At 42.1% G+C, this 16345-nt stretch overlaps 2 protein-coding genes and 1 long non-coding RNA gene across 6 annotated transcripts; 1 reads left to right on the top strand and 2 right to left on the bottom strand.

The window, feature by feature from the left end:
* Positions 1-2100: 2100 nt before the first annotated feature.
* Positions 2101-3189, bottom strand: LOC126999249 (uncharacterized). Its single transcript, XR_007753166.1, has 2 exons — positions 3068-3189; positions 2101-2926 (listed from the first exon to the last, which is right to left on the bottom strand). It is a non-coding gene; the product is annotated as an uncharacterized LOC126999249 (long non-coding RNA).
* On the top strand, positions 2920-6063 carry LOC126999248 (uncharacterized). 4 transcript variants are annotated; one of them, XM_050861640.1, is made up of 4 exons: positions 2920-4842; positions 5095-5346; positions 5431-5514; positions 5599-5728. In XM_050861640.1, exons 1-4 carry the CDS (start codon positions 4327-4329, stop codon positions 5662-5664), a joined length of 918 nt encoding a protein of 305 aa, XP_050717597.1. In that variant the 5' UTR covers positions 2920-4326; the 3' UTR covers positions 5665-5728. The 4 variants fall into 4 exon arrangements, with proteins under 4 accessions (XP_050717597.1, XP_050717594.1, XP_050717596.1 ...); XM_050861639.1 differs by adding an exon at positions 6019-6063 and having other exon boundaries at positions 4327-4842; positions 5095-5514; positions 5599-5682; XM_050861638.1 differs by having other exon boundaries at positions 4327-4842; positions 5095-5514.
* Positions 6064-6226: 163 nt separating this feature from the next.
* Positions 6227-16071, bottom strand: LOC126999154 (uncharacterized). The gene is made up of 3 exons (XM_050861483.1): positions 16048-16071; positions 12331-12552; positions 6227-6700 (listed from the first exon to the last, which is right to left on the bottom strand). The coding sequence occupies exons 1-3, from the start codon at positions 16069-16071 to the stop codon at positions 6227-6229; spliced, it is 720 nt and encodes a 239-aa protein (XP_050717440.1).
* Positions 16072-16345: the final 274 nt, after the last annotated feature.

Raw genomic sequence — 16345 nt, 5'->3', positions numbered from 1 at the left:
TAGCAACAAGTCCACAAATTGGGTAATGGCAGCACAAGCTGCGACAGCCCTTACTTTAGCAGACGACGCCATGTTGATACAGGGCAAGTGCTTTGTTTACGTTGTGGATGTTGATACGGGCAACCGACCTTGGCCGTGTGTGACGCACACCCGGAAAAGTTGGAGTTGCCGGTTGCCCTAGCTGGCGCCAACTCGGTGGGAAGAAAAAAGCCGTGTGACACCAGCTTACGGATAACCGTGAACTCGCTCCCGGTTGGGCGTACGGGCGTTGCCCGTAGCCCCAACGGTTGGACAAAAACAGCCATTGTGACACCGCCATAAGGCAGTGAAGCCGCTGATAGGGTGAGCGTCGGCAATGACGTCATCGGACTCCCAGCGAATCATAAGCGTGTTTTCAGAACTGTCAGCCAATCATAAGGCAGCCGCCTTCAACTGCGGCTTCAAAACGACCCGTTCTCTCTCTCTCTCTCTTGCCATAGCCACAATGTCTGGAGTAAAACGTCCAGTGTGATACTACCTTTAAAGGTAGCGTGCGTGACGCCGATGGTAAGTAGACGTGACCCGTACGTGTCAAAGCAGCGCGAAACTCGGGGTGATAATGTGCGAAAGTCGGGATGGTAAGAATTTAGGACTAACCGCGAAACTCGTGGATCGCGAAACTCGAATAGTGCGAAACTCGAGAGGGTACTGTACTGCCACCTCCCCCAGAAATACTCCAGATAATTAGATGAGTGCAGCAGTCGGCACCGATGCTCAACAGGTAGATGTAGTTGCAAGAAGGCACAACTGACTTGCACAGTGTTTTGTGGTTGCAATAAAGAAGGATCCTGTGAAAACCCATGGACATCATGTGTTGGAAAACTCACAGCCCACAGAAGAAGAAAGTGATGAAACACATGGCCAAGATGATTAAATAATAGGATCTAATCCCCATATCCACCTTTGTGGATATGGGGAAAGGAGGTACAGTCGGCTATAGAGAGTAGTGTCACACTGTCCAGTAAGTTTCGTTCAGAAAGCGACATCTGGCAACCCCTCCACGCAACATGAAAATTATTACATCCTATCGAAATCATACTGTTGTGGTGATCGGTGGTCACAGGTGCACTCTCCATAATTTTAAGATAGATATTTATCAAAAGTGCCCGTCGCTAACGCTTAATAAATATTTTTTCTTCAGGCTCTGTCGCTACATTTTGACACGAGCTTTTAGTTTCGGTCAAATTTAGTCAAGAGCAATTCTAAGTTGTTTATCAAACTATGATACATTTAAAAATATACTGCACTTATTAAGGGAGATTGTTATGCCTTTTAACTTAAAAAATAAATCCCTGACAGCCGAGATCTTGTTCATAAAAAAAAAAAAAAATATATATATATATATATAATATATATATATATATATATATATATATATATATATATATATATATATATATATATATATATATATATACGTAATAATAGGCTATAAACGTTCACATGATGGCGTCGTCGACCGCGGGCTTTTCCGCGCTCTCACTCAACACACACACACACGTATTTATACTTAGATATTACGTAATCTTCACGGAGAAATGATTTTAGATTTTTGATGATCTGAATTGTCTTTGAGGCTTTATAGTGACGGGAATTAAGGCTGCGAGTTAAAGAGACCCTCAAGCCTATTTGCTGTTTGATGGTAAGGAGCATTAGTCACTGCCTGCCTCTGTGAAAGACATCATTGCACGCGGTATTTTCAAAGTTTAATAAGAAAAAGTGTTTCAGACTGTTCGTGATGTTTTACTCGTCGTCATCATCATCATCATGTAGGAGACATTCATTATCGTATTTCTAAATTGAATTCATGTTATCTGGTATATTTCTAACTACTTTATATTATAATATAATGTAATATTATACAATATTATAATTTCACGGTCACACACACACTGTGCACACTAATACGCGTCACTAACATCACCAGTGAATGCGCCACCGTGGTATAGTTGCCAGATACCGCCACCAGGCTAAACATTCTGAAAACCGTGACACTACTCTCTATGGTCGACTGTACAAGTGGATAGAGTCAAACAGTGTAAGGTTATAAAAAGCATGAACCTTTGTCACAGTTATTATATTAAATTATTATTTATTGAACATGTACCAATATGCCAGCATACATTATATTTTATGTATCTCATAGAATTCTTAGTGTCTTGCTTGACAATCAAAGAGAAGAAATGTGAAGACTTTTCAGTTATTGCCAAACTGAAGTTCCTGGGCAATGTGAACTTCATGTTAGATAGGAAAGCTTTATAGTCATGACAATTGTCATTTGACTTATTGCAAACTATAAGTTCTTATTACAATTTTATTGGTCTTCTTTAATAAAAAAATAAGATAACTGTAAAATGTCTTTAAATCTGGTCAGATGCAGAGCCCTAGACCCTAAAAATATGGTACTTGGCACAAAAACTACAAGCCTATCAAAATTAGGATCCGAATTGTCGCCAATTGTATGTTTTTGGAGGCCATTTTGGCAGACATTGAAAATTAGGAAGAAAAATTGTACCAATCTATAAAATATTAAAATAATCAACTTCCTTGACCCTGAAAACATAATATTAGATACAAAAAACATAAGTCTATCTCAATTAGAGCCTTATCTATGGCCATTTATATGTTCTGGTGGCCATCTTGAATATTTCAAATTCCCCAAGGGTGCCAGAGTGGCATCAATCAGATCTGTAATTATTACTATTGGAGATACCAAATCCATCAAAAAGCATGAAGTGGACCATAAAACAAGATTCTACTGGATTCCACTAGACTATATCACTTCACGGGCCGTCTGCTTTTCTCTCAGTCAGCATCATGACAGTAGGGGTGAGGGAGGCACAGAACAGCACATCCTGCCTTCGACAAAGAGTGCAGCAGCAGCAACCTTCCTTGTGTTGCCATCTCTGTTGCCTTGTATCACTTAACGGGCCGTCTGCTTTTCTCTCAGTCAGCATCAAGACAGTAGGGGTGAGGGGGGCACAGACCAGCACATCCTGCCTTTGACAAAGTGTGCAGCAGCAGCAACCTTCCTTGTGTTGCCATCTCTGTCGCCTTGTATCACTTAACAGGCCGTCTGCTTTTCTCTCAGTCAGCATCATGACAGTAGGGGTGAGGGAGGCACAGAACAGCACATCCTGCCTTCGACAAAGAGTGCAGCAGCAGCAACCTTCCTTGTGTTGCCATCTCTGTTGCCTTGTATCACTTAACAGGCCGTCTGCTTTTCTCTCAGTCAGCATCAAGACAGTAGGGGTGAGGGAGGCACAGACCAGCACATCCTGCCTTCGACAAAGTGTGCAGCAGCAGCAACTTTCCTTGTGTTGCCATCTCTGTCTTGTATCATTTAACGGGCCGTCTGCTTCTCTTGGTTAGCACCGAGGTAGCAGGGACGAGGGAGGCACAGACCAGCACACCCTGCCAACAACAAGGTCAGGAAGAGCCGAGTTGAGACTGTTGCTGCTGGATGCTAGTATCGCCTGGGCACCGCCACATCTGACAGTGTTGATGTTCCTCCCATTAAATATTCATCTTTTCAGTTTTTTTTTTATATTAAATAAGAACTTTCCTAGACAAATTCAGTCATCCTTGCATGGTTGTAGGTATTCAGAGCAGTTTGTTCCTTCACTGTTTGTTGGGGACACAGCTCAAGGGAGGGGGACGGAGCATCATTGTCAAGCACCCCAGTGCGGGCCAGGGCTAACCAGCCTCACCAACAGCTGCCCAGGGGAGGTGCAAACTGTCACCCCTCCGATCAGCAGCCTGGGCCCCTGACCACCAGACCACTGCAGCCCCTCCACAATGGCCGACCTTCCAAAACACAAGACGTTTTGAAGCTCATCTTAACACTTCTGAGGCAGGGCAGTGCAATGGTCACAGAGGTGTTGGGAGCACTTGCATCTGTGGTACTCTTGGGTGAAGCACACCACTGTGAGGCATTGATTCTTCTGCAACAGCAATTGTTTAAAAGTACACATCTCAGCTATTTTAGTGTTATTTGATATTCTCCTGCCCCTCACCTCGCAGAGGACTAAGCAATTCACTAGTTGTGAGACTCAACCAGGCTCTAGGCCCAAGTGCAGCTGCCAGAGCTATGGAGAGTCACCCATTAGTATTTCCCTTCCACTTCTTACTGTGGCTCCTCTCCTTTTATCACTTCACAGGCATACCTTTCTTCTTTATCTTACATGAACACTTTTACCTCTCCTTCAGTTGCCTTTCCCTCAGCTGCTGCTAACAACCTGGTCAATATAACTACTGTAGGGAAACACTTCAGAAGTGGATCTTCACATGCCTGGCAATGTCACTCTTTGTCATAAAGAGCTTTCCACAAACATCACACTTGAACTCTCTAAGGCCATAGTGCCTGAAGACGTGTTCATTGAGCTTCTGCTTCACGCTGAATCTCTTCCCGCACTCTTCACACTCATGATCTTTTACACCGGTGTGTGTAAGGGTGTGCCTATCAAGGTGACTCTCCCGGATGAATTTTTTCCCACATTCCTTACATTCATAGTTCTTTACACCAGTGTGTGTAAGGGTGTGTCTGTCAAGGTGACTCTCCCGGATGAATTTTTTCCCACATTCCTTACATTCATAGTTCTTTACACCAGTGTGTGTAAGGGTGTGTCTGTCAAGGTGACTCTCCCGGATGAATTTTTTCCCACATTCCTTACATTCATAGTTCTTTACACCAGTGTGTGTAAGGGTGTGTCTGTCAAGGGTACTCTTCAGTTTGAATTTTTTTCCACATTCCTTACATTCATAGTTCTTTACACCAGTGTGTGTAAGGGTGTGTCTGTCAAGGTGACTCTACATGATGAATTTTTTCCCACATTCCTTACATTCATAGTTCTTTACACCAGTGTGTGTAAGGGTGTGTCTGTCAAGGTGACTCTTCAGTTTGAATTTTTTTCCACATTCCTTACATTCATAGTTCTTTACACCAGTGTGTGTAAGGGTGTGTCTGTCAAGGTGACTCTTCAGTTTGAATTTTTTCCCACATTCCTTACATTCATAGTTCTTTACACCAGTGTGTGTAAGGGTGTGTCTGTCAAGGGTACTCTTCAGTTTGAATTTTTTTCCACATTCCTTACATTCATAGTTCTTTACACCAGTGTGTGTAAGGGTGTGTCTGTCAAGGTGACTCTCCCGGCTGAATTTTTTCCCACATTCCTTACATTCATAGTTCTTTACACCAGTGTGTGTAAGGGTGTGTCTGTCAAGGTGACTCTCCCGGCTGAATTTTTTCCCACATTCCTTACATTCATAGTTCTTTACACCAGTGTGTGTAAGGGTGTGCCTATCAAGGTGACTCTCCCGGATGAATTTTTTTCCACATTCCTTACATTCATAGTTCTTTACACCAGTGTGTGTAAGGATGTGTCTGTCAAGGTGACTCTCCCGGCTGAATTTTTTCCCACATTCCTTACATTCATAGTTCTTTACACCAGTGTGTGTAAGGGTGTGCCTATCAAGGTGACTCTCCCGGATGAATTTTTTCCCACATTCCTTACATTCATAGTTCTTTACACCAGTGTGTGTAAGGGTGTGTCTGTCAAGGTGACTCTCCCGGATGAATTTTTTCCCACATTCCTTACATTCATAGTTCTTTACACCAGTGTGTGAAAGGATGTGTCTGTCAAGGTGACTCTCCCGGATGAATTTTTTCCCACATTCCTTACATTCATAATTCTTTACACCAGTGTGTGTAAGGGTGTGCCTATCAAGGTGACTCTCCCGGATGAATTTTTTTCCACATTCCTTACATTCATAATTCTTTACACCAGTGTGTGTAAGGGTGTGTCTGTCAAGGGTACTCTTCTGGTTGAATTTTTTCCCACATTCCTTACATTCATAGTTCTTTACACCAGTGTGTGTAAGGGTGTGTCTGTCAAGGGTACTCTTCAGTTTGAATTTTTTTCCACATTCCTTACATTCATAGTTCTTTACACCAGTGTGTGTAAGGATGTGTCTGTCAAGGTGACTCTCCCGGATGAATTTTTTCCCACATTCCTTACATTCATAGTTCTTTACACCAGTGTGTGTAAGGGTGTGCCTATCAAGGTGACTCTCCCGGCTGAATTTTTTCCCACATTCCTCACATTCATAGTTCTTTACACCAGTGTGTGTAAGGGTGTGCCTATCAAGGTGACTCTTCCGGCTGAATTTTTTCCCACATTCCTTACATTCATAGTTCTTTACACCAGTGTGTGTAAGGGTGTGATATCTGAGGCCCAGCCTTGAGGTGAATCCTTTTCCACACTCCAGACACACAAACTTCCTCTCTCCTTTGCTGCTGGAGTTGCCAGCAGCAAGTTGCTTCACCTGATGACCAGTGAGCCCACTGCTTCCTGCAGCAGTCTGCTCCTGCTTGCCCTGGCCACTCATGCTGCTGTCCAGGTGAGGCGGACCCAACCTTTGTGGCGGCTGAGTGTGTTGCTGTTGTCCTCGTTCCTTCCTTGTTCTCTTTTCCTCCACACACCGGCGTGGTGGGCGGCCTGTCTTGCTGAGGAAGGCACAGGTGAGGCAGCTCCAAGGCTGCTGAGTGTGTTGCTGTTGTCCTTGTTCCTTCCTTGTTGTCTTTTCCTCCACTCACCAGCGTGGTGGGTGGCCTGTCTTGCTGAGGAAGGCACAGGTGTGGTGGTCCCAACCTTTGTGGCGGCTGTGTGGGTTAATATGTAGGATTAGTAGGCGTAGTCTGTGAAGCACAACGGACATATATTCTATATTGTTTATACCTCGGTGTATTCAGATTTATCTATTGAGCATCGGAAACGATCTAGAAAATATGTTGAAATTAGAATAATAACATACGTAACTGAAGTGCAACCAATCGCACCCCCTCCTCTTGACGGCTCATCACACACTGAGTTAGAGCTGACGCAATGAGTAATGTAAGTGCAGTGTTGCCAACGATCCGGTTAACGATGGTACGCTAGGTTAGCAATGGTATGCTAGGTTAGCGTTGGTACGCTTAGTTAGTGATTAGCCCACGCATGTGAGACCAGGTCCATCATGCGTGGTTATTTATTTTTTAGAACACGCACCTTTACCTAATACTATACCCAGCCCAAACCTTCACAAAACCCTTTGGGTAAAGGTGCTTGTTCTAAAAAATAAAAAAAAAATAAAAAATAAAATAAAATAAAAAAAACATGGTGGACCTGGTCTCACATGCGTGGGCTAATCGCTAATCAAGCATTGGATCATTGGCAACACTGCTTACGGCGGCGGCACCGTCACCATGGTGGCCGCTGCCAGAGCAGGTGACGCTTTCGTGAATTATTATCCCCTATTTTCAATAATAAATTGTCCCTGAACTGGATTCTTTCTCCTTTCCGGAAGTCACTTGTCACAGCACTGCATTCAGGGACCAAAAAGAAATCCATGATGTAAGTATTAACTGCCTGAGGTGGCGGGGCGGAGTGTGCTATGGAGCGCACCTGGCAGATGCACTTCCGACCAGACAAATGCAAACTATTAAGATTCACCAGAGCTCACAACCCCATCCATCACACTTACACTCTCCACAATTCAGATTTAGAATCAGTTCACACACACAAGTACCTTGGTATCCATCTCTCAACTAACTTGAAATTCAACACTCACATAGACCACAGCCAACAGAACACTGGGGTTCCTGAGGAGGAATTTACATAACTGCACACCTGATATTAAGGGCCCATAGTAGATTTTTGGAAGGTGTTAATTACAAATCATCGTAGCTTTTTGTGAATTTTACTCAAAGTTTGTTACCATTAGATACTTCATGAGGCGAAGTTTCATCCTGGGCCCGAATTCACAAACAGACTCAATAACTACGAACTAACATAACTACGCACTATTGATTTAGCTACCGACGTTAGCGTCAGATTCACAAAGCAAACCTAAGATTGTAGTTAGAGGCGCGCTAAGTCAGCGAGGCCGCTGATTGGTTGATGACGTCATTGGCCTTGCAGCGAATCGCAAGCACGTTTACAGAACCGTCAGCCAATCCTAGGGAGCCCCCTCCAGCTGCTGGTTCAAGAAACCCATTCTCTTTTCCCATTTTTCTTCCTTTCAAGGCAAACTGTACTAAATCGTAATCTATGAATTCAATTATTTCGTTGTTTGCTGCACATTTACGTCAAGGTAACTCTGCTGTTCGATGTCTTGTTACCTACGAACATGCTTAAGATGAAGAAAAAGAAGATACGGAGGAGATCGAGGCAGGAAGAAAGCAAATAGAAATATGGGACAGATATCGAGGCAGACAGAACGAAGGACGGAAGGAAGTAATAGGGAAAATTAAGACTGTCTTGCCATATCTGCAGCCCAACTCATGGGCTAGCTGTCACCTGACGAAGGTCCATGGTCCCTCCACGGATGGGGGCGGTGTCACGGGCAAAATTGAGCCTCGGGCAAAATTGAGCCCTGACATCCACATGCCTCTGTTATCTTAGCTCAAGCTCGTGTATGTGGGGTTCTTTTCGACTGATATGGCGTCTAGAACTAGCATGATCATCATTCTTTATTATGATGACAAAGAACATGTCAAAATGTGTCTCATTAAATAAGAAAGTTCATAAAAATCGGCAGCTTTTCCTCGTCGCCAAGCCATCTTCCAGCGCTCCGACACCCATGATCGCATATCCATTTTTCTCAGAAAATAAGATACCAATCACATACACATTAATATATTTCCACAGGTGAATACTTAGGGCATGTTCACACCAAGTTGCGACACCTGAGATTCATTAATAATGACAGGGGAAGGAAAAATATAGGCCCCTGTCATCGACAAAATTGAGCCCCGGGCAGAATTGAGCCTGGGCATCTATATGCCTCAGACTTCTTCGCTATTATATATTGTAAGATCGTTCTGTTGACATGTATGGGTAAATTAACGCTTTCTGTATCTACATATAGAAGAAAAAGGCAAAATTCTCCCTAGTAAATCAGAAATTACATAAAGTTCGGCAACTTTTCCTTGTCGCCAAGCCATCCTCCACAGCAGGCAGAGGAGGGAGGTCTGGCAATCCCCCGGCCGGGTGTTGCCATACCGCCCACACTTATCATATACCTCTCAAAGGGTGCATATCTCATCATTTTATAAAGAAATGGGCCTCCTCTACTCGCAAAGTTATATTTCAAGTTGAAAAACATGATTTATAAGCATTTATACGTAAATCTGATAATATTGTTAGCGTTACCGTCAGCTCCGAGGCAGTAGTTATTTAACAACAAATTTAACTTCACACAGAGTGCGGTAAACGTTTGTAGATCCGCGCGGTAACCCGTGATGTCATCGATTAGTTGGTAGTTAATACCGCGCGATCTTTGTGAGTCTCGATGTTCTCAAAACTATGAACTAAGGGCCCAAAAGTACGCACTAAGCCTTTGTGGATCCGGGCCCTGGTATCTATGAAAGAATAAATAAGAAAAATGAAAATCATGTAAAATAAAGTACTTTACATATTGATGCATTTCTTACTAAGTATGAGTCAAAATCATTCACACTTGAGTTTTATGTATACTAGAAGAGTTGGTCTTCACTGCTTATTAGCTACTTTTCCCAAAAAATAAAGATATACCTCTAAAACTGATTAATGAAAAGTTACATTCCCAGCATAATGAATAATAGAATTTTCTATTTTTTTTTAATTAATATCTGAAAAAAGTAAGTAATAATGTTTGTAGAAAATCCATTCATAAAAACACACAAAAAAATCAAAGAAATTGGTTGATAAATAAGGAAGTTACCCTGACGGGGAAGTGCAAACCTATGTTTTGAGAAAACGAGGCTTGAAGTTGTGGGAGTGTCGCTGCCCGGCTAATGCGCCCCAGAGATGAATAAGCCTCCAGGCCCTTCTGTAGCTGTTGCTTCTTATCTTCCTCTTGATTGGCTTGTCCATTTTGCAGTTTTCCTTCATGAGGTATTTGTAGTTCTTCTCAGTGAAGGGCACTCCCGAACTACTGCACAGGTCGCTGGACAAGTATCCACCATTGAAGTTGGACACATCCTGTGCAGTAACGAAGTCCAGCATTTCCTTGGTGGCATTTTTATGCTTTTGGCAGCAGCACCATATTCTGTGGTGCAGTGACTCATTGGGATTTTGTATCTTCCCTCTGAGACTCCGCATCATCATATCATCAGTTGTTAGCCTTTTGTAGACATCTACTAGTCTCAGTCCTTTGGATCAAACCAGAACTTGATTTTCATGGTGGAATGGCTGGGTGGAATGTTGCCCTTTGACAGAGGTTTTTGGTAGAGGCAACTGTAGAGGAGCAGTGGTAAAAGGAAGACATGATGTCATTGCGCATCTCATCAGCAGTTATAGCCTGGGACGGTGAACGTGATGCCTCAAAACATTCAAGATTCCTCTTACGATCTCTTGCCTTCTGAAGGTTCAATCGCTTTTGCTGCACTCCCTTTTATACTCCACCCATCTTCAGAAGAAGTGAGGATTGTGTATATGGCGGCAGTATTGAAAAAGTGAGGGATGATAAAGGACAACAGAGTGCGACACACCCTTCTCTGTGAAAAGATCGAGGGCTACTGACGAGTGACAAGCCTGTGCCCGGCCGTGACTCACAGTGTGCAGGCAACTGCTTCAAGGTTGTTCCCATACTCTCCAGTAAAAAATAAATAAAAAATCTGTAAAATTCTAGAAAAAATAGAAGAGAAACGCAAGTTTCTCATATGTCACCGTGGACCTTTAAATCATGCGCTAAGCATATGGGTTGCTTTAAATGCTGCGCAGAGGCATTTAAATTGCTCTCAGACCCAAAAAACTCTGCCAAGGTATTGCCAAAGTGTTGGTGAATTACTTGAACCTAAAACCTAAAAACACCATATTTGCTCCAAAAAAAAAAAAAAAAAAAAAAAAAAAAAAACTACTATGGGCCCTTAAACACATAGCTTATGACACACTTGTGAGACCAACACTGGAATACTGCTCCACGGTGTGGGATCCTCACACACACAGAAACATTGATAGGTTAGAACAAATCAACACCAAGGCAGCTTGGTTCATTACAAACAATTACACTCGAACGCCTGGCATCACAACACGGATCAAACAACAGATAAACATGGAACCTCTTCACATACACAGACAAGCACACAGACTTACACTTATGTACAAGATCACAAACACTCACATTGATATTGACCCACAAACATACCTACACAACGCAAACAGTCAACGTACTCGTAACACACACATCCATAAATACCAAATATATCACACTAACACTGACGCATACAAGCACTCATACTTTCCACGCACCATACGTGACTGGAACAGCCTCCCTCATCAGATGTTAGACTGCAGTACAATAGACTCATTCAGAAAATAAATACACACTGCACTTGTCACCACAACACACCAACACTGGTAATTATTGAGAATCACTGCGCGCCTCCAAAATACGATATTACGCCTCCATATCATGGTTAAGGGACGAAATACATGTCCCTTAACCATAATATGAAGGCGGAAAAACTTAATAAAGAAAAAGTGGTAAAGGTATTGAAAAGACATATTATACATACGCGCGCCGCTTTGTTTTGATGGCGGCCATTGGGAGGTGAGCAGTGTTGCCAACGATCCGGTTAGCGATGGTACGCTAGGTCAGCCATTAGCCCACGCATGTGACACCAGGTCCACCATGCGTGGTCCTGATACTATATCCGGCCCAAACCTTCACCAAACCCTTTGGGTAAAGGTGAGTTCTAAAAAACGTGGTGGACCTGGTCTCACATGCATGGGCTAATGGCTAACTAAACATACCATCGCTAACTGGATCGTTGGCAACACTGCTCACCTCCCAATGGCCGCCACCAAAACAAAGCGTCGCGCATATGTATAATGTCTTTTCAATACCTTTACCACTTTTTCTTTACTTTTAAGATTTTACGCCTTCATATTATAGTTAAGGGACATGTATTTCGTCCCTTAAGTATAATATGGAGGCGTAATATCGTATTCTGGAGGCGCGTAGTGATTCTCAATAATTACCCCAACACTAACAATCACACTTGATTCACTTCCCTTCCCTGCAACTCGACTCCCCCGTCCCCCCAACAGCCAACACAAATATGCGTGTTATGCACCTGTACGGTTGCCCTGCGCATTATGCATCCAGATCCAGATCCAGAACTGTACGTATTCTTGATATATGTACCCCCCTAAAAGTAGGTTTTTACTGGTTTGGGCAGAAAAAAACTATCTACACCTAAAAAGTTGTCATATTTTGTCCATAAAAACATAATATGTGTCTTGAAAATAATACGCCTACTTTTCCTACCTTTTTACCGCTGAGTGTGTTGCTGTTGTCCTCGTTCCTTCCTTGTCTTTCCTCCACACACCGGCGTGGTGGGCGGCCTGTCTTGCTGAGGAAGGCACAGGTGAGGTGGCCCCAACCTTTGTGGCGGCTGAGTGTGTTGCTGTTGTCCTTGTTCCTTCCTTGTTGTCTTTCCTCCACACACCGGCGTGGTGGGAAGGCGTGCTGAGGAAGGCACAGGTGTGACTGGTAAAATAGTGACACAGGTTACTACTCTGGCCAAAAGGCAGGATGAAATGGAGGCTAGATTAAACGAGCTGGCAAAGGAATCAGAGAACAGATATGAGAAAGTGATGAAGGAATTAGAAGAAGTGAAGATATCTGTGTCTAGTGAAATAGCAGAGGTGAAGGAAAAAGCTAATACAGGCAAGAAGGTTGATATAGATTCCTACAGAGATGTCCTAAAGAATGAAGTAAAACAAATTCAACAGCAACATATTGAAAATAGGCATGTCAGAGAAAGGGATTTGGTGGAGAGAGCAACAATGCAAATACAGAGGAGGATGGACAGGAGGAATAACCTAGTCATATATGGAGTACCTGGAAAAGATAATAAGGATCATGATCTTATTATCAGATCTGAAAAAATCAAACAGGATAAGATGATTGTTAAGGAAATATGCAATGTAGCTGACGAGGAGATTTTTGAGGATGACCTAACTGAGATAAGACGAGTACGCAAATATTACAGAGAAACCATTGATGGAGCTGGAGCTGCCAGACCAAAAGGAAGGCCAACAGTGGTGATGCTCAGAGAAGGTATTAAGGACAAGATCTTAAGAAATGCCTACAAAGTGAAGAATTTAAATACTCCGCACAGTGATACTGTCACATGACATGAATAAGGAGGAAAGACTGAAAGACAAGCAACTCAGGGAAGAAGCAAAGAGTAGGAACGAAAGCAAGAAGGAACAAGAGTCGGGAAACTTCTTTGTAGTGAGGGGCGACCCATGGGACCAGTGCCTGCTGAGGGTGAGAAGGAGGGACAAAGATACAGAGACCAGGATGAGGAACACAACAGAGGAAGAAGGAGAAAATGCAGCAAAGCGCGTGACGAAGGACGACCAGAAGGGCAGAATGAAAATCATGACAGAAGGCAAGGCAGAGGTGATGGAAGAACACCCAGTGGGGGCGGACACTCAGACCTAGCTGAAAAAAGTAATAGGCCACATGTACAAAGTGTAAATAAGCTCAGTATTATGTTCAGTAATGTGGATGCATTCACTCCAGATAAACACAGGGAACTGGTAGCAAGGTTGGAAAAAGATAATATTAGTCCCTGTGTTATTGCTCTGCAAGAAGTCAGGCCCAAAAATCTAAGATTGGATCGCATGTTAGTCGAGTATAACATTAGAGGATATGAAATAATTGAAAAAATGATGTTAATGCAGAGGAAGGCAGGGGTCTGCTTGTCTATGCGAGGGAGGATTTGTCGTACAGTGAAATTTTTATTGAACAGCAATACTGTGAAAACTTATGCATTAACGTTAAGTGTAAGAATAAGGATATATTGATTGCTTCAATATATAGAAGCCCTAGTAGCAACATGGCAGAAAATGATAAACTGCTTAAGGTGATGCAAGAAATCTGCAACAAACAATTTTGTTATAAAATAATTCTGGGTGATTTTAATCTTCCAAATATAAACTGGACAAACTACACTACAACTGCAGGAATAAACAGTTTTGAGTATAAATTTATTGAAACTGTGAGAGATTGCTTCCTAATGCAGGAAATTACAAGACAAAGAGGAGAGGTGAGAGGGAGTGTGTTAGACTTAATATTTAGCAGTGAAGAAGAAATAGTAGAGGAAATAGAAGTAGAAAGTCCCATAGGACGAAGTGACCATGCTACTATTACTTCCACCTACAACATCCAGGCTGAAGTAAGAACAAGCTCAAAGAAAATATACTTGTATAAGAGAGCGGACTTTGAATTGTTGAGAAATAAGTTGAACATCAACTGGGAACAATATTTGGGCAATGGAAATATTGAAGAAATGTGGACAAAATTTAGAATCAACCTTGAAGACATTATAAATGATTGTATGCCATTCAAAATGGTTAAAGACACATTTAGTCAAAGAAAAAGAACAAATAGGGAACTGCCGATGAATAGGAAACTCTGGTGAAAAATAAGAAGAAAAAAGCGTCTTTGGTCACGACTAACACAAATAAAAACCCGTGGAAATATAAACAGTCGGGAATTTCAAGAGGTTGAGAACGAATACAGGCGCACAAATAACCAGGTGAGGAATGAAACAAGGAAACAGATAAAAAGTAGGGGACGGTTAATTGCAAGATATGCAAAAGAAAACCCAAAATTATTTTTGAAATATGTCCACATAAAAAGTAGAGAACGGTTAATTGCAAGATATGCAAAAGAAAACCCAAAATTATTTTTGAAATATGTCCACATAAAAAGTAGAGAACGGTTAATTGCAAGATATGCAAAAGAAAACCCAAAATTATTTTTGAAATATGTCCAAGAAAGTTAACAAGAAGAGTTGGTGTACCAGAACTCAACATGAATGGTGACAGTATGACCAAAACTAAGACGGATAAGGAAAAGGCGGACGTATTAGCTAATCAGTTCAACAAAGTATTCACAGACGGAGATGTGCCAAATCTTCCACTAAAGCAAGTACCTGAAATGACAAGTGTGGAGTTCTCATTAACGAACATTAAAAAAGCCATTAAAGCCACGAAACAGAATAAATCACCTGGACCGGACGGACTGCATCCTAGGATAGTGAAGGAAGGAGGAGAGCAACTGGCAGAACCTCTCAAAATACTATTTGAAAAATCATACAGTACTGGACAACTACCGTTGGATTGGAAAAATGCAGATATAACTGCCATATTTAAACAAGGAAGTTGTTGTGACCCTGCAAACTACAGACCAATAAGTCTCACAAGTATTGTGTGTAAACTGATGGAGTCACTTGTCAGAGAAAAAATCTTGAATCACATGAAATCAAATCAACTATTTAGCAAGAAGCAGTTTGGGTTCTTACCTGGTCGATCTACAGTTCTTCAACTAATAAAGGTGTTGGATAGATAGACTCAGATATTAGACGAGAAGGAGGCAGTGGACGTAATTTACTGTGATTTTATGAAGACCTTTGATAAAGTGCCACACAGGAGACTTCTAGAAAAAAATAAGAAGCTACAACATCGGAGAAAAGTGTTTGCAGTGGACTGGTGCTTTCGTGGAGTTCAGAAAACAACGTGTAGTAGTGAATGGCCAAAAATCAGAATGGCATGATGTGAAAAGTGGTGTCCCTCAGGGGTCTGTGGTGGGACCTGTATTGTTCATCCTTTATATTAATGATCTCCCCGAAATATTAAAGAACGGAAGTGAAATATACCTGTAAGCGGATGACACCAAGATCTACAGACAAATTAAAACCCAGGATGACACGAAGCTTCTTCAAGAGGACATAGACTGTATGAGAGAATGTTCGGAAAAATGGCTATTACTATTTCATCCAAAAAAGTGTAAAGCCATGCGTACTGGAAATTGTAATGTAAGAAATAATGGATATAGCATGAATGAAAAGATAACAGAAACAAGCTCTGAAAAGGATATAGGGGTAGTAATCGACAACAAGTTACAGTTCTCAAACCATCTCGCAGAAAAGGTAAATAAAGCAAATAGGATTGTGGGTCTAATCAGAACCTTTGTATCTCTGGATGAAGACATTTTTAAGTCGCTCTATGTGGCGCTAGTCAGACCACACCTGGAGTATGCGAACCAAGTATGGGCACCGTACTTGCTGAAGGACATAGAAGCTGTAGAAGGAGTGCAGAGATGAGCGACCAAGCTGGTACCAACACTGAAGGAATTGAGCTATGAAGAGAGGTTGAGGAAACTGAAACTACCCACACTATCGTATAGAAGGGCACGAGGCGACATGATAGAAACATTCAAGATCCTGACGGGAGTGAACGATCCGGAAGTATGCCAAGATATTCTT

The sequence above is a fragment of the Eriocheir sinensis genome, chromosome 16 (genome assembly GCF_024679095.1).
Source record: "Eriocheir sinensis breed Jianghai 21 chromosome 16, ASM2467909v1, whole genome shotgun sequence".
Classification (NCBI taxonomy): Eukaryota; Metazoa; Arthropoda; class Malacostraca; order Decapoda; family Varunidae; genus Eriocheir; species Eriocheir sinensis.
The sequence above is the reverse complement of the archived record's forward strand: the minus strand, read 5'-3'. Positions and strand labels throughout refer to the sequence as shown.